Consider the following 24601-nt stretch of genomic DNA (forward strand, 5'->3'; position numbering starts at 1 on the left):
GTGTGTGGGTTCGGTGACCAGTTTCAGTGATGCCAATGTTGTTTAGGTTCTTGCGGAGGCAGGTGGAGTTGCTGTCGTTGGGGTCATCAATGTGGAAATTGAGGTTGTTGAGTAGGACCTAGTGGTAAGAGTTGATGGCTAGAGGTGCAATGAGGTTAGAGATGGTGTCACAGAAATCTGGTCAGGGTCCTGGGGGTCTGTATACGAGGTTGCCTCCTCATGGTCTTGGCATCGGTCTGTAGTTGGAAGTTGAAGTGTTCCATGAGAGGCGTGAGGTCGATGTCGGTGACGGTGCATCGGATGGTTTCTTTGAAGATGATGCTGATGCCCCCGCCGAGTCTGTTGGGGTGGTCTCAGTGTATCATCTTGTAGTCGTTATGAGCTGCAGTGGTGATCTCGGGGTTCGAGGAGGAGTTGAGTCACGTTTTGGTGATGAAGGCCACATCAGGGTAGAGGCTGATGATGGTGTCTCAAATTTCCCTGGGGTGCTTGCAGAGGGATCAGACATTGAGCAGGATGCACTGGAGTGGTTACAGATTGCTAGTAGTCTTATGAATGGAAGTGGCACGGGATCCCGTTCTGGTTGGCAGACCTGTGTTGCATAAGAAGTGGCAGTGGCAGCAGATGAAGGGTCCTTTTGTTGATTGCAAGGAGGACGTGTGGCAGCAGTTGTTCTGTTGATTTGGGTCAAGTGCCAAGAGCTCCTTGACAGTGTAATGTGAAAGTGGATATCCTTCTGGGTCAGCTGGAGCCTTACACTGAGGTTGTCAAAATTAATGATGGGGCAGGGTCTTCCACCCCTCCTATTATGTAAGTTTGTGATGGATTTGCCTTTTCGCTTGGATGCCAGGAACAAAAATTACAGATCAAGTGAATGTTCTTTTGTGAGGTCTGAGTAACCGCAAGTCCAAACTTCGCCACACATTTGAAAAAAAAATGGTGTCTGAGGCCATGCATGAGGGAAGAAGATTAGTTTGGGAAACGCCGAAGTGAAACATGCAGTTGTAGGGGGAGACAACCCTCCTTACTTTATTCGCATGGGATATCACTTTAGAGACTTTCAGACAAATCACGTACTTTAAAGAGTGGTACATTTCTGACCTTTCTAATCTGAGTCTAACCATCAATAAAATAACCTTTTATTTTGTCAGAGTTGTGAAGTTCTTATGAGTGCTTATTTGTAATCATAAACAGAACATCATATTGGTAGTAACAATAGTCCCTGCAGCCCCTGAAGTGAGTGGGGGGAAGAGGGGTGCTCCAGGGGAGGCCCCTCTGGCACTCTGCATGGGCAGTGGGACTCTGGCCTGAGATCTCTTAACTGGATCTGAAGCGTGGGGGGCCACCTCCATCTATTTTGCAGGGGGGAGCCCTCATGTTTTGATACACCAATGACAGTAATCTCCAGCGCCCAGATACCCCCAGGGATGACAGTGCTGCGCTCTACAAATGCTGATTGAGTGATTGACGGGCCTGATTCTAAAAATCAAAAATCTGCTACTGTAAGATTACTGTTACACAGAAGATTGCAAACTTTTATGACATTCACAAAGAATCCCTCAGAGTACTGGAACCAGGTCTCTGTTATAGATTCCCAGAATAAACAGAGTGTTTATGGACACTGAATTTTCCAATTGATGGATAATTAAATGATATGTAATGGGCCACACATTTGCATCTGCAGACGTAACTAATTTCTCCACAGAGCAAACATTTTTCTTCAGGGGGAAAAACCTTTCCTCCCTGGCAATGCTCCCTTCATTTTCCTAACAAGGAAAGGGACTGAATTGTGTCTTTCACACGGGCAAATTTGTGTGTAGTTTCAGGGTGGGACACTACCGGCGGAGGTGTGAATGCTAACAACTATACAAGTTTATGGGTGTTTGCTTACCTTTAAAGGGTGGACCAACCAGAAATGACCGCCAACTCACCCTAACATAAAACATGCTTTTTATACATTAATTTTAATTTAGGCGCAGACAATCAGGCCCTTAATAACAGAACTGTCAATATGTTCTTTTGAAATGCTCAATGGGTTCCCCGCCTACAAGTAACAAAAATCTGTGTGCATCATTTCCTGGGTCAGTCCTTCATCCTTCCTAATAAGTACTGCTGAGCTAGGAAATAATAACATGTTGTTTAGTTTAATTTGTGAACTATAGTAATGGTGATTGTTATTATGAAGAATATTATTTAAGGTATGCTCTAAGATCTCATGTTCCACAACACGGGCCGTATTACACAGGTGTCCTGGTGGCGCAACGGGTGTTTGCACCCGCTTTGTGCACCCTCAGGGCACTTTGGTATTACAGAAGGGGCTGCAAATGCCTGTGTGGCCACTTCTGTAAAACAAATAGTGCTGGCGCACATATAGCAACAGCGCTATCATTAGAGGGTGTTCCCTCATTTGCATGGGGGGAGGCCCCATGCAAATGAGGTAATCTATTTGCCTGTGCACTCACACAGTATTACCGATGTGGGCCCAAGGGCAAACATACCTTCAAAAGGTGCACTGAAAGTGCGCTACCCTTTGTGCAATGAAAGTACGCCACCAAAGGGCAGCGCACTTTCAGTGCGCCTTCTAAAGGCAGCCCTCTAAAAAGGGGTCCTGTGGACCCCTCCAGACATCCCCTTCCAGGTGGGTGCAGTGGCTCCCTGCACCCGCCTGCAAGGAAATCCCTAATCCCTCTGAAAAGTGCAGGCGGGTTGCCCCCTGCACAGAGAAACATGGAGCAGCTTTTGACAGCTGACCCGTATTTCTCTTGACTTGCATTCTGACTACTAAAGCGCGCTTTACATGTTTTCAGCCAGCGCACCTGCTTTAAGTAGGGCTGTGGCGCAAACATGGAAAGTGCGACCCATCCCTAATAAAGGCGCAGGTGTTACAAATACCGGTCCCAGGCATCCCCACAACTCATGAAACACCATAAGCAGTTTCTGGGCTGTTGAGACAGCTGACAGGTCCTAGCCTTCCTTTCCATTCTCTTTGACGAAGAATACCTGGTCATTTTCTGCATACAATGTCCTGCCTGTGATGTCATAATCCACAAGTGATGTCACAACCAGGCATTGGTATTAAAGTTCATTCTTTTTTTAAAGCAAAGCAATGCTAGGAATAGTTAACTTGGCAAAGTAGAAGCTGACACACTACATACATTCTAGGGTAAAAGTGCCTAGAAATAAATGATTCACGCCAGATTGTTTGGAAACCTCTACATAATAGTTTCTATTTAGAGCCACTGAATATACATTTATCATGACAGGATATCCTCACCCTCCAGCAATGGTCCGGCCCTGCTGGTCAAGGAGTGAACCCCCTACTCTAGAATAGTATACCATGTGTGTAGGTATGCTTATGTCACATTGTATGTCCATTCTCTGAAATGTTCTCTGTCGTATGAACCTTGACTAAATGTAAGCCACACATCGCCAATAATTGCTTAATCAAGAGAAGAATCTATATGAGAAACGTGCAACTTGTGCGGTCCGCAATGGAAATATCTACTGTATAAAGATCAAAAGGAAAACCAGGTTCCCACCGAAGGCCTTAAATGCTGCTCCCTGCGGTCCCTTTTATGAGTCACTTGAAGAGGTGGCACTCTTCACACAGTTTTGTATAATTAAGAATAGTATTCTGGATGTAGAACAAGGGGAAGCTTTTCCCTCATGGCAGCTGTTCAATCGCAAATGCCCTTTCTGCTTCCATTGGGGACGTAATTCCGAGAAAGACGAACATGCCCCACTTTGTGAATTGTTGCTGTTGCAGCTCAGTAAGAATGTCACCGCCTCGAGATGCCTACCTAATACATCACAATAAAAAAAGCCAATAAGATCTAGACAGCATTAATTGAACTGGAGTCAGTGCTCATTCTTACACGAGGCTGAAGCAGCATAAAACAGTGAAAAAGGACACCCGCATTGTGAAGGAATTTGTTGCCGCTTCCCACTAAGCCCACTCCTGAAATATCACAGCACAAGTTTATTCCTTGCAGTACTAAAGTGCCACTACGGAAAACGGATAACTATTGGTCATAATGTTTACAAGTTGAGAATGCACATCAAACAAAGCTACAGTATAACTCCCCCTTGAAGCAATTTGCATAAGCCCCTTTTGATGGGCATGCATTAGGCCCTCAGCATAATAACTCTATAGCCAGACCTAATTAGCATCCATCGCTCAACATCTGCGTCTTCCTGAGACAGATTGATAGACTGCCCTATGGGTCCTGATGTGGAGCTGCAAAATGCGACAAACGATAAACATTTTGGCTTTGTACTGCTATAGGTGCATGGTGGGGTGAGGCGATGAAAAGCAGCTCACAAGGCAGACTGCTAAATAACATCGCATCATGAACCGAGAAGTGCCAACCTTTTGAGTTTATTTTAAATCTAGTTATGTTTGTCAGTCATTTGTCTGCTGAGTGTATAGGTCTCGAGAAGAAATGCACTGCACATTGTTTCTCAAGGTAAGTGTTGTGGACAGAATTGTAACATTAAGCTTCAAATTTATAAAAAAAAGGTCCTTCCATTTAGCAGCCACCAGTGCAGGAAACTTCCAGACCCCAAACCAGTCTTACACCAACATCTTGCCCTCTGGTGTTTGAAAACACATTAATCTGGAACGCCGGTATAGGAATGCAATAGCGCTTATTCTGTTATCGCTCCATGTTGAATGAAGCAGAAAGACCTCACTAGTCTTAACAAGCATTGCCAAAGTCAAGAGGCCTTCCCTATACAAGAGCTATTGGCTTTGATAAGATTTTTTAGCATGTTGTATATCAGTGTCGAAGTCTGGTTTTCTTGAAGTAGAAGGTCAAAGAGTGGAGTAGAGTGTCATAGAGGGGTGTAGGGTTCAGTGGTACAGAATGTTGCAGAGTGGACTGTCACAGAGTGGACTGTCATAGAGTGGAGTGCCATAGAATGGAGTGGCATAGAGTGGGGTGGAATAGGGTGGAGTGGATTGAGGTAGTGGGAGGACTGGATTGGGGTAGAGTGGGTTGGACTGAATGGAGTGGGATGGATTGGAGTGGATGGACTAGAGGGGTTGGATTGGATTGGAGTGGGGTGAATTAGATTGGAGTGGGGTGGATTAGATTAGTTTGTGGTGGGTAGATTGAAGTGATAGGACTGGGGTGGGGTGGATTGGATAAGATGGGGTGAATTGTATTAGAGTAGGGTGGTTTGCAATGGGGTGGATTTGACTGTACTGAGGGGTGTATTTGACTCGACTGTAGGGGGCCGATTGGAGTGGGGTGGATTTGACTGGAGTGGATTGGAATGGGGTGGATTGGAGTTTGTGGACTGAATGTGGTGTATTACATTGTAGTGGAGTAGACTGAAATGCGGTGGATTGGATGGGGGGTAGATTGGAGTGGGGTGGATTGGATTGGGTTGGGGTGGGTTTGATTGGACTGGAGTGGAGTACACTGCACTGAGGTAGGGTGGATTGGAGTGGGGTGAAAGGGATCAAGTAGGGTGGACTGGAGTGGGGTGGATGGAGTGAGGAGGAGTGGGGTAAAATGGAGTAGAGTGCATTGGACTGGGGTGTGGTGGATTGGAGTAGAGTAGATTGGACTGCAGTGGGGTGTATTGGATTGAAGTGAGGTGGACTTCAGTGGGGTGGGTTGGGGTGTACTGAATTGGGGTGGAGTGCGGTGGACTGGGGTGGAGTGGAATGGAGTCGACTGGAGTGAGGTGGAAGGGGGTGGGGTGGAATTGAATGGGGTGGAATGGAGTGGGGCGAATTATAGTGGGGTGGATTGGCGTGGGGTGAAGTGGATTAGAGTGAAGTGGAGTAGATTGGATTGCAGTGGGACGGACTGGAGTGCAGTGGATTGGACTGAGTGAGGTGCACCGACTGAGTGTGGTGGATTGGATTGGATTGGATTGGGATGGGTCGGACTGGATCTGGGTGGGGTTAACTGGACGGGGGGGATTGGACTGCAGTGGACTGGATTGGGGTGAGGTGCATTGGAGTGGGGTGGGGTAGATTAGATTTGGCGGGATTGAGGTGGATTGGATTAGTGTGGGGTGTATTGGATTGGAGTGAGATGGATTGTGGTGGATTAGAATAGGGTGAATTGGGACAGAGCGAGTGGATTGGGGTGAGTTGGACTGGATTGGAGTGGGGCAGATTGGAGTGGGGCGGATTGGAGTGGAGCAGATTGTTTTGGATTGGAGTTCGACAGATTGGAGTGGGGCAGACTGTTTTGAATTGGAGGGAGATGGATTGGAGTGGGGATTATTGCTATGACTTGGAGTGGGGCAGATTGCAGTGGGGTGGATTAGTGTGGGGCAGATTGTTTTGGAGTGGAGTGAGGAAGATTGGGGTGGGGCAGACTGTTTTGGATTGGAGTGGGCCAGACTGGACTAGGCTGGATTGGAGTGGGCAGAGTGGGGTGGATTAGATTGGGACAGATTTGAGTAAGGGCTGATTGATTTTGACTGGAGTGGGGCGACTGATTTGGATTGGAGTGGGGCAGACTGTTTTTGACTTGAGTGGGGCAGAGTGATTTGGATTGGACTGGGGCAGAGTGGAGTGGAGCAGATAGTTTTGGATTGGGGCAGATTGGAGTGGGGCAGATTTTCCCAGATTGGAATGGGGCAGATTGGAGTGGGACATAGTGTTGTGGTTTGGAGTCGGCGGACTGTTTCAGATTGGAGTGGGGCAGATTGTTTTAGATGGGGGTAAGGCAGATTGGAGTCGGGTGGATTGGAGTGGGGCAGACTGGTGTGGAGCAGATTGGAGTGCAGCAGATTGGAGTGGGGCAGATTGGAGTGGGGCAGATTGTTTTCGATTGGCGTGGGGAAGATTGCTTTTGATGGGAGTGGGGCAGATTGTTTTGGATTGGGGTATGGCAGATTAGAGTGGGCAGATTTTTTAGTATTAAATGGAGGCAATTGTTTTGGATTGGAGAGGAGTAGATTGTTCTGGATTGGAGTGTGGCAGATTGTTTTGCATTGCAGTGGGGCAGATTATTTTGCATGCAGCGTGGCAGATTCGAGTAGGGCAGATTGGTTTGCATTGAGTGGGCCAGACAGTTTTGGATTGGAGTGGGCAAGACAGTTTTGGATTGGAGTGGGCCAGATTGGTCTGGGCCAGAGTGTTTTGGATTGAAATGGAGCAGATTGGAGAGGGGCATATTGTTCTGGATTGGAGTGGGGCAGGCTGTTTTAGACTGGGGTGGGACAGATTGGAGTGAGGGATACTGGAGTGCAACAGATTGTTTTGGAAGGGGGTGTGGTAGATTGGAGGGGGCAGGTTGGATTGGGGCAGATTGGAGTGGAGCAGCTTAGAGTGGGGCAGATTGCTTTGGACTGGAGTGGGGCAGATTGTTTTGGATTGGAGTGGGGCAGATTAGAGAGGGACAGATTATTTTGGACTGAGTGGAGGCAATTGTTTTCGATTGGAGTGGAACACACTGTTTTGAATTGTGGATTGGACTGGGCCAGACTGGAGTGAGGCAGTGTGTTTTGGATTGGAGTAGGGCAGATTGGAGTGGGGAAGATTTTTTGGGGATTGGAGTGGGGCAGAATGGAGTGGGGCAGCTTTTTCAGATTGGAATGGGGCAGGTTTGAGTGGGGCATATTGTTCTGGAATGAAGTGGGGCAGACAGTTTTGGATTGGTTGGGGCACATTAGAATCAAGAAGATTGTTTTAGATTGCAGTAGGGCAGATTGTTTTGGATTGGAGTGGGCAGATTGTTTTGGATTGGTTAGGGCAGGTTGGAATGAAGAAGATTGTTTTGGATTGGAGAGGGACATATTGTTTTGGACTGGAGTTGGGCAGATTGGAGTGGGGCAGATGTTTTTGGATTGGAGTGGGGCAGATTATAGTGGGGCAGATTGTTCTGGATTGGAGTCAGGCAGATTGTTTTGGACTGTAGTGGGGCAGATTGTTTTAGATTGGAGTGGGCAGGAGTGTTTTGGATTGAAGTGGGGCAGACTGGAGTGGGGCAGATTGTTTTGGATTGAGGTGGGGCAGCCTGGAGTGGGACTGCTTGTTTTGGAATGTAGTGGGACATATTGGAGTGCAGCATATGTTTTTGGATTGGAATGGGGCAGATTGGAGAGGGAAAGATTATTTTGGATTGGAGTGAGGCAGATTGTTTTGGATTGGAGTGGGCAGATTAGAATGGGGCAGATTGTTTTGGAGAGGGGCAGATTGTTTTGGATTGGAGTGGGGCAGACTGTTTTGGACTGGAGTAAGGCAGATTGTTTTGGGGTGTGGTAAAGTGTTTTGAACTGAGTGGGGCAGATTGGAGTTGGTTGGGTTGGAAGGACTGGAGTATGATTGATTGCAGTGGACTGGTTTGGGGTGAGTGGTTTGGATTGCAATGTGGTGGACTGGATTGGTCTAGGATGGAATGGATTTGTCTGGGGTGGATTGGATTGAGTGGGATAGATTGGTGTGGGGTAGATTTGCATGGACTGGAGTGGGGCGTATTGGATTGGGGTCGATTGGAGTAGGGCAAATTGTTTTGGATTGGAGTGGGGCAGATTGGCAGATTTTTGGGGATTGGGATGGGGCAGATTGGAGATGGGGCAGATTGTTTTGTATTGAGGGGGCAATTGTTTTGGATTGGTGTGGGGCAGACTGTTTTGGATTGCAGTGTGGCAGATTGTTTCGGATTGGAGTGGGGCAGATTGTTTCGGATTGGAGTGGGGCAGATTGGAATGGGCAGACTGTTTTGAAGTGGGGTAGATTGTTTTGGATTTGAGTGGGGCAGATTGTTTTAGACTGGTGAGGGGGCAGAGTGGAGTGTTATGAATTAGAGTGGGGCAGATTTTATTGGATTGGAGTGGGGCAGATTGTTTTGGATTAGAATGGGACAAACTGGAGTGGGACAGATTGGGAGGACTGGAGTGTGGTGGATTGGCGTGGATTTGTTTGGGATGAGTGGTTTGGATTGGAATTGTTGCTTTGGTGGACTGGATTAGTCCGGGTTGGACTGGATTGAGTAGGGTGGATTGGTGTGGGGTGTTGTGGGGTTGATTGGCATGGAATGGAGGGGGGCGGATTCAAGTGGGCTGGATTGGGGTGTACTGTGTGAGTATGTGTTAAAACATAATTTCAGGAATTACACATAAGAAAGAAAGAAACAATGTTGCTTTGCAATATTTAGAACAATATAGGGGATCATTATGAACATGTTGGCAGTCTAAACACAGACCGCCAGAGCGTAGAAGACCCCGCCGGCCCTTTAATATACATTCCACTGGGCAGGCGGGCGGAAACAGTGTTTCCGCCAGCTGGCCCAACGGAATCCTGGGCCAGGACATTGCCGACCCACATGGAGCCGTCATCAATGTTGCAGTGCAGGGGGTTCAGCAGCATCCTTCGCGCATATCACTGCCCGTAACTCGGCAGTGACCTGTGCAACGGGGCTGTGCATGGGGGCCCCTGTGCTGCCCATGCCAAGTGCATGGGCAGTGCAGGGGCCCCAGGGGGGCCCCGGTCACCCCTTCCGCCAGTCTTTCCCTCGCGGGGGAAACCGCCAAGGAAAGGCTGGACGAACAAGGGTTCTTTATGCTGCCCTGTCGTATAGAGAAATCTGCCATCGTCAGGCTGCCTGTTGGCGGTAGCCTGGCGGTGGCGGAGGGCCGCCTGTGGCGGTCTTCCTTTGTTTATAATATGGCGGTCCAGACCACCTTGCCGCCACCGCCGGCATGACGGTCTGGACCGCCGTGTTCATAATGAGCCCCATAATCCTCATATTTTGAGAACAGCGCCCACAAGTAAATTCAAAAGAAAACACGAGTGAGAAAAAAAAGACTTGTCAAAATAAAAGAAAGTTAACTATAAAAAACAAATCTTTGCAATTTTGTTTTGTCCTGCTGGGCAGATTTTTGCCAGTCACACACCTTCTGTTTGCATGGCACTAAAAGTTAATAAGAACAAAAGAGCACCTCAATCACACAGGGAATTGCGGACGGGCACTGATTAAGTTGAATCAATCAGTGCATGGTCCTTGCTGCACAGAGAGGAACAGAAATGATGCTAAGCCTGCGGTGATGAATTACGAGGCCATGAAGAAGAGAGACAGGCAAGCCAACAAATGATAAACAACAGGTAGGCTCCTCGCCCTTATTGTCAACAACAGTGTCTCGCAAGTGAGATGCATGTGCTAGTGCATGCTCTCACAGGCTCAATCCTAAAAAGGGACAAAACATGCTGAATGACATTCAATAAGGCTTTAACAGACACGGAGTGCAGGTGTAGTTGCTACAAGCAGATAGTGACAGAAGGAACTGTGTCTTCTGGGATGCTGAGAGGGTAGAGGTCCTTCTGGCAATGCTGCCGAAGAAGAGGAATGCATACAGCTGTGCTATACTTTTACATGTGTCTCAGTAGGTCTTCACGTGTTATGAGATAACATCAGAGAGCAAAGACACAATTTATGAATGCTAGTTGTTTTGGTAAACTACGTAAAATACAACTAAGCAGACATTACAGTTTGTGTTGTTTTGCACCCACTTTGTTCAGAAGTCCCAGTTGAGTCTACAATGAGGACATACAACGATGTTGCTAATTTGCTGTCTGTGGATGACATGATAAGATCAGCAAGGGAATTTAGTACTACTACAGTGGGATGGTTTACACCTTCCTTTTGTATTATGTGTGCTGCTTAAAACAATGTAATGAAGATAAAGTAAAAAAGAGCACTTTGGTAGATAAAGTATTTAAAAGCAATGGCACAAGAATTGAAATGTCAACCCTTTTATAATGTGAAACAGTGCACATGTGACACATCTTAATGTAAGAGTCCCAAGTGTCTCTTGGTGCAGAGGCATTTTAATAAATATGAGCCTCACTTTCCAGCTATTCTTTCCGCCTCCAGGAGCCCTCTCCCAACCCTCTGACCTTTAAAGAAGCAACCTGAAGGCAGCTACTTCTCTGGAGCTTTTCCTTTTATCTTTCACACATGGTTGCCACATTCCACCCCCTGGTGGACAGCAAAGAGTTTCATAAGACGTCTTGCTGGTGCCATGTAAATTCCACCTTTTATTTTATCAATTATACAAGTGCTTACCTTCACCGAGGGTTTGACCCACAGCAACGTCCGAGGGTTTGCTGGCTCCTCGCGAGGTGTAGGCCTTGACGTAGAAGCTGTAGCTGGTAGAGGGCTCAAGATCGGTCACAAGCTGCTGGAAGGTGCTTTTGCTGACTGCCTCCTGATACTCCATCTCCATTGGGTCTGTGGAAGACAAGGCATAATTAGCAGAATGATTCCTTAATGTTTGGTGGGACATCAAGTGGACATGGCGGATGTGAAACATGAACAATAAGGACTTTCAGAAAGTGGCAGGAGGTTAGGTCATAACAAGACAGTTTAGTTTGGGTTAAGCGCACTACAGATACTCAACTCATTAATTCATTCAAAAGATTGCTGTGGGTGGCAACAGGTTACCTTGTTATGGCTCACATTATACAAGGAATATCTTTTCAGTACTGTAGAGCTACAAATGCCTGTTGGCAATTATAAAGTGCAAGGAGACCCATACATGCAGTGTGACATTAAATCATGAAACGTTCTAAATGTAAAGGGAAGGGGACGGAAGGATATTACATATACTTCAACATCGAACAATCACATACTTTAACTGTGCATAGAAGGGACAGAAAGACAGCAAACATCCTATGGCATCAAACAATCAAATATTTTAACAGCTCGGGGACAGGAGGACACCAAACACATGAAGGCCAAACAATTGAACACTATCTGCAGAAGGCAGGGAGCAACAAGGCAATTATGCTATGCCACAAAACAAAAACGTTTTGTGGCAAAGTGAAATGTTTGGTCTCTTGCTCCTTTGCATGAAATGGTATGATTGCAGATATGTACGGTAAATGTGGAACCTATAATGGGAAATTAAACACAACAATATAAAGCCAGTAATCTATTGCTAAAACAATATAAGTCATTTAAGACAAATCAATTTTTAAAACGGTTGTAGTTACATGTGGTAACATGGGGAAGTATCCCTGATTTCATATCAGGAACTAGGGCTTTGCAAAAATTGCACACGCTATAAGAGAACACAGCGGAATCTCCTTTTCTCATTTCCTGTAACATACTGTTGTCCGAAGTTATTACAGTTATAGACCCGTGGTCATCTTCAAAGTACATGGACCACTACAATGCTAGGTTATATACGCAGAAAAATAAGACATTGGTTCCCAAGGGTTCAGCTGAATAACGTGGTATTTTTATTAAAAGAATAGGGGCCAGATGTAGAAAGATTCCAAATTGCGAGTTGCAATTTGCGAGTCCCTGCGACTCGCAAATTGCAAGTCGCAATTTGGAATGCAGAAAGGTGTCTCAGACACCTTCTGCAACTCGCTATGGGGTCGCAAAGACCCACCTCATAAATATTTATGAGGTGGGTCGCAGTTTGCGACCCCATAGCGAGTCTAGGCACTCACGGGGATGGTGGCCTGCTGGAGTCAGCAGACCACCATCTCCGTGACTGCTTTTAAATAAAGCAGTTTTTTTTTTTCTCTTTGCAGCCCGTTTTCCTTAAAGGAAAACGAGCTGCAAATAGAAAAAAATACCGAAACCTTTTGTTTCGGTTTTTTTCAGAGCAGGCAGTGGTCCATAGGACCACTGCCTGCTCTGAAAAAATAATTTTGTGAGCATTCACAAAGGGGAAGGGGTCCCGTGGGGACCCCTTCCCCTTTGCGAATGAGTTACCATCCACTTCAAGTGGATGGTAACTGCGAGTTGATTTGCGACCGCTTTCGCGGTCACAAATCAACTTAAATCGCGGTGCGAGTCGCAAATAGGAAGGGAACACCCCTTCCTATTTGCGAGTCGGAAACACATTTTGTGAGTCGGTTCCGACTCGCAAAATGTGTTTCTGCATCGCTTGAGGGCTTTTGCACCTCGCAAACGGCGTTTTTCGCCGTTTGCGAGGTGCAAAAGCCTACCTACATCTGGCCCTAGGCCTTTTATATGTACCTCGCAAACTTTATGTCTGAAAACTAATAGTTCAGTTGTCCCAATGTGTAAACAGTACATACATCAGATTAGCATATCAAATCCAAACACAAAATGGTTCATTGTTATTGAAATGTAAATGTGAATGCATAAAACAATGTGCTCAGGAATGTTTGTGCGGTGCACTCCACTGCGGCGCCAGGTGACGGAGAAGACCAATCTCGTAAAGATAGTAAAACAAAGAATTTCACCGCACTCCATGGAATCCAAATTTAACGTGTATGCGGACAGCACAGTGCACGGAGAAACACTGTCTTATATTTATGCTATGTTCTCCGGTTCCTGTTGGAATGTTAGATACTCAGAAAAAAAATCCTTTTTCAATGTAATTGTATACCTTCATGGTCTTATAATCACCATAAGACAACTGAAGCTTCCAAATGAAAAGTGAATGAGACATAATAACCCACATGCTCTATGAAATGAAACAGTACAATATTTCAATTGTGAAGGGGATAGAGAAGCAACAAATGAATTATGATGTCACACAATCGGACAGTCAAACTACAAATGGGCTGCAAATAGTAATTACACGTTTATTATTAGATCACACAGATGAAAACTCTGATTGCATAGGGTATGGTATTAGAAAAGTATTGTGCATTATGACGAGGGATGTCTGAAATTTCGGGAAAATTATGAACAATTATGCATAATTATGCAAAATGCAAATCTGTCATTTAGCAGTTTATTTTAGCCAGTGCTTAGTTTGTAAATAAAAAGGTGACGGTGCTCAAAGCTCTCCTCTTAAACACGCAGCTGCTGCAATTAAAAGTGCCAGCACATAATACTGAGGCAGCATAATCCTGAAGCCACCTCGGTCCTCCAGTCCATTTATAGCCACTATCTGCCCCTTCAGCTCACTCTGTCAGCTTCCTGCTTTTCCCCTTTCTGACGCTTTTTCGTTTTTCTCTTTCTCCGTCTTTCCCACCTGTCTTTTGCTTGCAGCAAATGCTTGAGACAGAAAACTAAGCGCCGGCCCTCAGAAATAAGTGCCGGTGCTCCGCACCGGAAACAACAAGCACAAATTAAGCATTGATTTTAGCACGAAATACGTCCTTGTGCCAATTGTTTATGCGAGGATGTATTTCATACGAAACAATAGTGCAAACAAAACAATTGCAGTGAACAACAGCCTCTCGCTTTATCGTTGTTCGTTTTGTTCTTGTGCTCCAGTGTTATATTTTTACTGCCAACAGCGTCATATTGACGTGACTTTGGTAATGGTGCAATTTTGGGAATTTCTCATATCAAGCTCAATACAAAGTTCCTAAAATTACACAAATTATGCCGGTGTACTAAAAATTCCATCCATTATGACATCACACACTCATTTACAAAACCACACCAACCTCGCTTTTAGAACACCCTCCAATGACAAACGAGTGTGGCTTCTTACTCAGGTGACATAGGAAACAAGGCCGTATTGTGATAAAGTAAGCAAGAGAAGTATCTGCAAACACGACTGGCTGCCACATCTCTTTGATTCAACCACGCTTAAGCACAGCCACAAGTTCACTGCAACATGGTTTCAGCACAACTTCGAACCTCACACACAGCAACAAAATGCTTCTCATATATCACAAAGGCATCACAGAAACAACCAACAAACCTCATGGAGAAAGCGCGCACAGCTGCACATTCACTATACCTTCACACGCGGTGCTTGATCTGTAAAAGAACGAGTGCAGGTGCCCAGCACTGCTCCCTGGCAGAGCTATTAAAAATTGGCGCGCCTCCGAATACCAGGGCAGCCTAGTGTTGAATTCATCTCTGTCCTCTTTACTTCACTACCAGATACTGTTGCCCCTTAGCTCCCTCTTGCCACTCCCTGCTTTTGCTGTTTGTGCTGTTTTTCTCTCTTTCTCTTCCTCCGTCTTTCCCTTGTGTGTATTTTCCTTTCTCTTGCTTGCGGTCAAGAAAAATAAGTGTTGGGCCCCAAAAATGAGTGGCGGTGGCCCCCAGAGGCAACTACCGGGCTCAGACTAAGTAAGCGCTGGTCACACAATTGAATATTCCTTATGCAGCAGACAGGACAGCATATCGGCTGTGGCAGCACACAATGAACTCTCCAACTCCAAAAGGATGTATTCATTGAATATTCGAACTGCACAGGGAAAGGGACAGAGGAGCAGGACCTGCATTATGAACTGCATTAGAATGTAATGTTCTAAGTGCAGATGTAGAGCAGAGGAGCTTTAGGTGATCTGTGAATGTCATACCACACAATCAACATTCTGACCTAATGAGGAGACGGACAGTGCCACATAAGCACTATGACAATAGACCATGGAACATTCAACTTACATGGAGAGAGAAGCAGTGCATATACCATGAAATCCTGGAATCAGCTCCCTTTAAACCTCCAGCTCCTTCCTTCAGAGGAAGTTTTCCGTAGGAAGCTGAAAACTTGGCTCTTCTCCTCCATAAATGAGGGAACTCTCTGTCCTTGTTCGGTGTTGATTTATTCCGCTAGACCTAGCACCAGGACACTCATTGACTAGCCGTGCGCTTTATAAAACCCTTATTCATTAATTTGTTCATCCATTACACTGAAAAACTAACTTCACATGGAAGGGGGAGCAGAGGAACCATAGGTGCACTATGATGATATCACTCAACATGACAGTACCATATGAGCACTATAACATACCATAGAACGTTTCAATTACATGCTGAAAGAGACAGAGTAGAAGTACATACACTCAAGAATCTAAGTTCATATGGAAGGAGGGAGACCGATGAACTGTAGGTGCACTATGAATGTGGTGCCACACAAGCAACCCTTCTAACTCCACAAGGATAGGGAAAATACCACACAAGCGCAACAGCACTATTCACTGAATATTCAAACTGCACAGGGAAAGGAACAAAGGAGTAGCTCATGTGTTATGACTTAATACAGGGAAAGTGTCTAAGTGCACATAGAGGACAGAGGAATTGTAGGTGGGCTGTGAGTGCCCTACCACACAATCACACTTTCTAACTTCAGGAGAAAGGGGGCAGTACCACATAAGCACTGTGACATTGGACCATGGAACATTCAAAGGGACGGAGGAGCAGTGTATGCATTATGAAATCATACACTCAATAATGTACCTTCATATGGAAGGAGGGAGACAGCTGAACTACAAGGGGGGGCAATTAATCTATCTGCTGCCTTCCATATGAAGCGAGATTTTTGAGTGTATGATTTCATAATGCATGCAATCACACACACTATGATGTCACACAACTGCACGTTCTAAGTGCACAGGCAGCTGACAGAACTGCACATGGATCATGGGATCGAACGTTTGAATTCAGCTGCACATGGACTAGGACATCACACAATGAAATGTTTAAAGGGCACAGGGAGAGGAAGTACTGCACATACACTATGACTTAACACAACAGAACATTCTAAGCACATTGACAGGTGACAGGATTGCACATGGATAGGTGACAGAACTGCACATGGACTAAGACATTACATAATCAAATATCTGAACTGCACAGGGAGAGCATGTATTGTACAAACACTATATCACACAACTGAGCATTCAAAGTGCAGCGAGAAAAGCGAAGGGTAGTAGCATGCATTATGGCATCACACAATCGAGGATTCTGCCAGAGGGGTAGCAGGTAGACTGTAATTATGGTACCACACAGGTAAATATTCTAACTCTGCAGGAAAATGGACTTTGAAGTAGCACATGCATCATGACATCATCCAAAGGAGCATCTCAGCTCTGCATGGACGGGGAAAAATTGGTTTGACATGTACTTTGACATCCCACAATTTGAGATTCTGAGATGCATGCACTTGATAGGAGATTTACCAATTTGGACACACTAGCTGGCTTTAAACTATTAAGACCTCTCCCAGTTGCCCTATCTTCCCGCGCCCCCCCTTTCAGGATGTAGTATGTTTCAGAGACAATATCATTTCAGTGACTGATTCCTTCACACCCAGCACATACCTGCCGTCTTCCGAATGTGGACAACATAGCCGATGATCTCCCTGGTGTTCCGTAAAGCCTCACTCCAAGATACCTGGATAGACGTGGCAGAAGTAGTGACTGCTGTTACATTCTGAGGGGGTCCAGGTAAGCCTTCTGCCCACAGGACCGTCAGCCGGGCGCTGGCCTGGGTTGAGCCGGCGCTGTTCTCGGCGACACACTGGTAGATGGCCTCATCGTCCTGACTGATTCCATATATGGTGAGGGTGCTGGAAGCAGAAATCACAAAGTACCGTGGTTAGTCCACAAAGGTGCACTATGTTTAGTGCACCATTGGGTCATTATTGCTTCATGGCCTGCTGGAAAATGGTACAAGCGGAAGTAGTTCCATAGAAATGTGCAGATTATCAAGTGTGTCTAGTTTCTGCGCAGATATTTTGAGGTTATTGCATAGATTTATCAAATTAAATGCAAGCTTAGCCACAGTTGTTCCAAAGAAGCAAGGTAAGTATTAGTCCCGCCCCCGAAGTATCGAAAGACAGCAACAAGATGGGGCCACATTGTAATATTTAGTTGTGCTTCTAAAATTGTACTTAGGTTGGTTGCTTCCCAGAGGGTGGGTGTCCCTGAAGGGATGATGATCCTCTGCCATACTGAGTCAGGAAGAACTTATATTATGCCTCTGCATCAAACAAATATCATAATTAGGACATTTGCTTGCCAACCCTAAGTACAGTGGCGTAACTAAGGCCCCTGCAGCCCCTGTGGTGCGGGGGCCCGAGGTCTAAGGGCCCCCCCCCCAGCATAGTACCCTAGCCTGAGAGCTCCTGTGTGAGTCTGGAAGGGGGGACCTCTCCATGTACTTTGTGGGGGGGGACTCAAGTTTCGTTACGCCACTGCCTCAGTAATAGCGAACCTAATGTAGCACACGCCAGTGTCCCTGCTCTCTAGGAAGTCATCCACTTAGATGCTAGAACAACCCCAGATGATGGCTTGTTTCACAGCCTTATCACTGGCTCTGTAAAAATATCCTTTCCTATGGATATGCTTTGAATGCTTTCCTTTGAGGCTCAATTCTTCACAGCTCATTTTCTCTATTCCATTGGGGTTGAAGTGGGTCTCTTCTACCTCAAATTCAAATATTTTCAGCCTGATTCGAAGACCATGTTTTTTGAGACCTTAAACTTTATGCCTGTCAGTGAAAGTTTGACCATACCCACACTTTACAGTGACTAGCCAATGCAGGAGTACTTATCTTTTTAGAAGGCTCACCATGGAATCTCAAACAAACAATTTAGGAAGATAGCCTTATGGGCTGAGTGCCAGCTGCAGAGACCTGTTTTCCATACATGTTAGAGTTTTGAATCCCAGCAGAGAGAAGGTGAACCTCTCATTCTTGAGCAGTACACCAACTCTTACCATTGACCATGGATATATCAGCCCCTAGTATGTATGTACAAAGACACAATTAGGTTTATAGGGTGAAATGTAAAAATCACTAATATCACATAACAGCATAGCTGCAGACGGAAGGATAGGGTTGAGCACATTTTATAGCGGACGCAATGCCCAGCGGTCACTTCATTAAAAATGAACCGTTTTCTGTGTTCATGCTGTGGAATTCTGGGTATTAAATGATTACCTCTGCTGCGTTAGGATAGAAACGCACTTGTCAGTAAAGTTTATGTTCTTTTAGGTTAGTCTCACCCTTTTCATGTGAAATGTGGCGTATGTTAGTTAACCTGAAGTATATAATTCTCAGTCAGACATAAATAATTATGAATTGTTTCGTCCTTATTAAAATGCCATGATAAATTGCTTAATATGCAAAACACTTGTTGACCATTGCTTGATGACGTAGCATCCAGTGGATCAGAAGGACGGGAAAAAAACAAGTGTTTTTGACACTTTTTGAGCCGATCACCGCAGCAGTTAACCAATACCGACTTCAATCATTTAACAATAAAATAAACACAATAAAACAAATAAAGACATTCCAGAAGTATAGAAAAATGTCCTCGGCCTCTCCCATTGTTCTAAAGCTTTCCTGCAGCCGCAGTTTTGCAGCTTGACAGCGCATGCACAGGCAGGAAAGTAATCAATATATAAGTAATCAATATATTGTAATGCTGACAAGATCTCTGTTTTGGCCAACGCAATCATATTTATTACTAGCTGACTAACTTTGGTGCGCCAAACCCGAGTACGTGACCAGCGCGTACACGGGTGCGCACGCACATCCCAATAGCTTTTTATGAGTATTGATACCGGAGCCCTGCTGCCAGAGACGCCGAGAATTCGTTCATGCGTGACAGTCCGTGCCACTGATAGGAACGCCAGTGAAGCCTCCCCTTGGGTAGGCGCTTCAGAGAGCCCGCTATTTCTTCTGATAAAGGATTGCTTTGACCGGCTTTGGGCAAAGCCTTAAATTCTTCTCTCTACAGAGCTTAAAAGATGTTTCTTAATTAGAGCAGATTAGACAATTAACTGGAGCAGGGTAGCTGCCAAGATTACAGCACTGCAGCTGTAGGTAATCAACTCACGTGGCTAAGGTTGCAGCACTAGAGCCGTCTCCGCTATAGCGCTCCAGAGTTGCAGGTAATCACCAGGAAATCCTAGAGCTGTAGGTAATCACCTGAGAAGACCGCAGGTAAAGCACTACAGCTTTAAGAAGTCAGATGATGAGACCTTGTTTACTGCTTTAGAGGGCGGCCAATCAGCTGACAAGGTCATTATTTCTTAGCTCTCCATGTAGGTAATCACCTGACCAGACCATGGTTACTGTGTTCGAGCTCGAGGTAACCACCCAGCGAGGTCATAGTCACACCCCTAGCCCTGTAGTTGGTCACTTGTCCAAGCTATGGTTTCTGCATTAGATTTGTAGATAATCACCTGACGACAGGGCTTCACCACCACAACTGTAGGTGAACATATGTCCGTGTTGTGGTTACATAACCAGGGCTACAAGTGTCTGAAGGCTTTATTTTTGTATTTGGAAAAAGCTTAAGATCAGGTGCTAGAGCTAAATGCTACTCAGGCTCAAACCGAAATTCAAATATCCATACGTGGGAAATAGGGAGACAGTGGTCTCTCAGACAGCACCAAGCCATCACGGACAGGCACTGAGCTCTCCATAATTAAACATGTTAGGAGAGAACAGATCAGTGGTCTGCTGTACAATCAACTGGGGAGTTAGAGAAAACATGATAGCCATTCACAAACACCAGCAAATATGTCAAGTACTGTTACATGATCTGATGCAGTTTTAGAAACATAAAACCATGCTCATGTTTTGTCCAAAGACACATATAGTCCGCCCTGTCCTCAGCTGTGAGCCTCCTCTTGTCAAATGATACCTTACAGGGGCGCCCAGTGCCAATCATTTTTGCCCCCCCATGACCTCCTCATTTATTCCTTCACTCCCACCATGCAAAGGTGCCCCTCATATCGCCACAGCCCTTCTCTCACATTTCATTTGTTTTAAAGCGCTGGTAAAGGTTGACTTACCAATAAGAACGTATAGCTATGCAAACTAGCCCTTTTTTAGCAGCATTACCAGCATATAATGAAAGACTGGGGGAAAACATAATGTGCTAACATACTTTATGCAGTTTCCATGCAGCTCTTTGATGACAGTTCGTGCTTGTCACTGTTCTACATTAGAGTTGTATCTTATGAACTGCTATAACAAAAGGATCTCTGTGACCAAAGCTGCAATCCACTCAGCTATCCACATAAAATATAGATCTGTGAACTGCACAGTACGTGTTCGTTGCACCAGGCATATTAACCCTCTGCACCACTTTAAAGTGAGTCAAAAGTGCCACTAGACAAAACTCTGATCTCTCTCTAGCAGGAACATTAATCACAAGAGTTATCTTGACATTTTTATTGCAGCCTGAAAGCTGGAAGAACAAATAACTCTGCAGCAGGTGTTTCTAAATCAAAAGTTATGACCAAACACAGCACCGCTCTCCCGTCCCCACCCTCCAGGCCCACACCCCCTCCCCAGGTTAGCGCCCAGTGGGACCGCACCGCCTTAAAGCTGGCCCTGATACTTTATCAAATTTGAGATGAGGACCAAGTGCAGGTGATGTGTGCATACTCGTACATGTGTGTGTAATTATTTGCACAGGTATGTGTGTATGTTTAAGTAAATTAATATATGGCTATATGTGTGAATGTTCTTTTGTGTAAAGCTAGTATAAGGCACACCAGCTATCAACAGTTGTCAATGTTAGTGTATGCAACTAAAGTTACTGGCACTTATGTTGTTGCTCTGTTCTATCCATGCCGTCTTTAGCTCGGAATTACAAGTTGTGTGATAATTATCACACCCTCGCCATTTTCCTCTGATAACTTCCAGCAGGCCAAACCTGCTAAAAATGTATCATGGGAAAAGGCCCAGAAAAAAGCAAAACATGCAATATTCAGTGTGTTAAAAATCCACTTTGCTTCTTATGCTGCATTTTCGCCTTAATAAAAACTTAAAGACAGTCAGCTTCCTGCAAATCCATGAGGATAAACAGCCACTAGTGCCAATAGGCCCTGGAGACACCACAGAGAGTACTCGACTCCTGTGATGTCAGAAGGGTCAAACATCAACAGGAAGCACAGCTATCAACTGGAAATCTCTCCATGCGCAAACAATGGGCTGGCCAGTGAAGGGCCCAGATCAGTGGGTTTATCAATCCAGGAACCTGGGTCATGGAAGGCACCCAGAACTAATGCCAGGCCTCTTCGGCATATCTAGAGCTGCAGAGGGGCGCTATAATGTACAGAACAACCTCTGAATCCCATCAACTATTATGAGGCAGAGGAGGTATGAAGGCCTGGGTTAACACCCAGCATAATGGCCAGCCAGGATCCCAGCACCACTGAGGACATGCTCTCCTGCGACATGCATCTTGAAATGCCCAGAACGTGCCCTAGTGCTGCTCTGGCCACCATCCAAGAATATAGGACTCAATCACTCATTGGAATAACTTCCCCTCTCTGGGTAGAACCTCTAAACTTCTACCCAACTCCCTGATCTCTGGAACGCCAAGATCCAGGGCAGGTCTCAGAGGAAATTGTTGACATGGAAATGAGACAAGGAAACTGGCTGAGTTGGCATAAGGTGATCCCCTAACTTCACTAGAATTCTCCATAACAGATAGAGTGAGATCCCAGGGATATTACTAAATTGAACATCCTACGTTCCCAGGGGCATTGATTTCACCATATGCAGTTGTGCTGGTGAGCAGAAAGCATGTAATTTGTTCTCTCTTTGCACACTTCTGTGGATCAGTCTGGAAGGGAAGGTTGCATTCTACACTGCAGGTCTGGAGATATAACTCATGCCACCAGTTAAGAAGTCAAAGGCCTTCACTACTAGTTTGTCGGAATAGGGTGGGGTATTTACTACATGCAGGAGATATCATAACCCCAGGGTGAGGTACTAACCAAGTGTGGTAAATAACTCCTATTTCAAGTTTTTATTAAGGCGAAAATGCAGCATAAGAAGCAAAGTGGATTTTTAACACACTGAATATTGCATGTTTTGCTTTTTTTCTGGGCCTTTTCCCATGATACATTTTTAGCAGGTTTGGCCTGCTGGAAGTTATCAGAGGAAAATGGCGAGGGTGTGATAATTATCACACAACTTGTAATTCCGAGCTAAAGACTGCATGGATAGAACAGAGCAACAACATAAGTGCCAGTAACTTTAGTTGCATACACTAACATTGACAACTGTTGTTAGCTGGTGTGCCTTATACTAGCTGTTTTTCCCTGTTCAAAGACCTTTATTTTTTGTTACACAAAGAGCTATATTGGATTTTTGCGTTTTGATGTTCCTTCTTAAGTGGGATAACATATTGCCTTTCAGATGTGCATCAACAGACCTGTCTGAGGTGGAATCTCTGGTTTGTATGCTGAATGGTTTCAGACCTCGATCCAACATGCTACCTTTCTAGTAAGGTGTCTTCTCCTGCTCCCACGTTTAAAGGCTTAGGAAAGGTGTCAATACTGCTATTTTTGGCACAACATTTTTCTGGTTCTTTTCAACAACATTATTTGGGTATATCGTTCTTTCCAAAGGCAGTATCTATATTTTGTTGGGATCAGCCTAGCTTCTTCTGTTTTATTTCCTTGAACAGTGGGAATGAAAGACATCGAATGAGTAAATACAAAATGAGTTGCTAACCAGAATCCTAATCTTCTTTGTGACAATCCCTAAAGTTTCATGTCCACCCACCCTATGCTTGTTTCACTCAACTGTATGCTTCACGTGCGTATTACACAACATGATTAGTGGGCAAGGATTAGAACTTCATAAACCTAGGGGTTGGAGGAGTTGACATGGATCCTTCAAAAATGCTTAGAGAGCCACCATCGTTGATTGTCTGGAAAGGGCGAATAACCCTCATTACAAGGCCTCTGGCAAGGATGAGCTTCATGAAGAAGCTTTTAAATATACTGGCACTACCCGGGCCTCTAAAAAAAAAGATTTAGAACCTGATTTAGTGTTTGGCAGAGTGGTTACTCCATCACAAAAGACAGATATCCCATCCGCTTTATTGCAAGTGGCATATGATATAATGCACTTGCCATAAGGTGAACCGGATATCCATCATGTTTGTGACAGTAACCCACCCGCCAAACTCTAAATCAGGCCCTTAGTATCATAACTATAACACTTTCTGAATGGGGACAGAGCATGGCTCTTGAGGGTTTCTTGTTAACTTCTGCTCTATGGCTTTCTGGAACATGAAGTCCTACTGCCTGAGAGCAGGTTTGTCAATAAACACTTCCCTCAATTGGTGTTTGTGGAGTTATAGATCTCTGTGCCGAAAAGGGTAGGAAGGAGGAGTGCAGTAACTCATTGTTATCAATATCAAATGGAAATCAATCAATGTGTACGTTTTGGTGACAAATGGCTCTCATTGACTCCAATTATCTTCGCCACAACATCCCAACCCAGCAGTAATGTTTCTCCGTAGCAGGAAGAGGTAGGATTCAGAGGAAGCCGACTCTCTGCTTTCAATCAGAAAAACAGCTCTAAGTCCCAGGGATGAAATTATACCAATTAATGAAAGTACAGAATTAATGGAAATTGAATTAATGTTTATTGCCATCCATTAGAAAGCGCAAAGCAGCTGGGGTCTGTTTTGCTGGTGTACACAACTCTCCTGTCCCCTTCCACATGACAGGACCATATGTTAATTCGAGGATGCTCATTGCACTGATACATCCACTAGCTGCACCGTGGGAAAGCAGGGCGCTAGGGAATACATAGACAGTAAACACTGTGCACATGGTTCATAATTTTCAACAGTCTACAAAGAATAATTGCCTAGACCTTACCTGACTTCTTATGGATTTGAGCTTGTGAGTCAGCACGTTTCTATGTGTTAATATCTCTGTGCATGTCTGTTTTTTAAGTATAGATTTTTATAGGCATTTTTCCATCATCAAGACAATATGATAACACAGATCAGCATGATAAACATCAATATGCATGATATATACATCCAGCAACAAGTGTGAACCCACCCCTCCCCGCTCCCCTACATCTTACATCCTGACGCTCCCTCAACACCATGAGGGGTTAATCATGTTGAATTACCTGTGCCACCCCTTCCAGTACAACCTACCCAGCTCTTCGAGGTGTCGATA

General features: G+C 45.0%; 1 protein-coding gene across 2 annotated transcripts in view; it reads right to left on the minus strand.

Moving 5' to 3' along the window:
* IGDCC3 (immunoglobulin superfamily DCC subclass member 3) overlaps positions 1-24601 on the minus strand; it is a 319513-nt gene that overhangs the window by 13393 nt on the left and 281519 nt on the right. For both annotated transcript variants that reach the window (XM_069222838.1, XM_069222837.1), the window contains exons 8-9: positions 16964-17211; positions 11034-11198 (exon numbers count right to left, since the gene is read on the minus strand). In XM_069222838.1, coding sequence (XP_069078939.1) covers positions 11034-11198; positions 16964-17211 — 413 coding nt within the window. The remainder of the gene's footprint in view (positions 1-11033; positions 11199-16963; positions 17212-24601) is intronic.

This window comes from Pleurodeles waltl, chromosome 3_1 (genome assembly GCF_031143425.1).
Source record: "Pleurodeles waltl isolate 20211129_DDA chromosome 3_1, aPleWal1.hap1.20221129, whole genome shotgun sequence".
Taxonomy (NCBI): Eukaryota; Metazoa; Chordata; class Amphibia; order Caudata; family Salamandridae; genus Pleurodeles; species Pleurodeles waltl.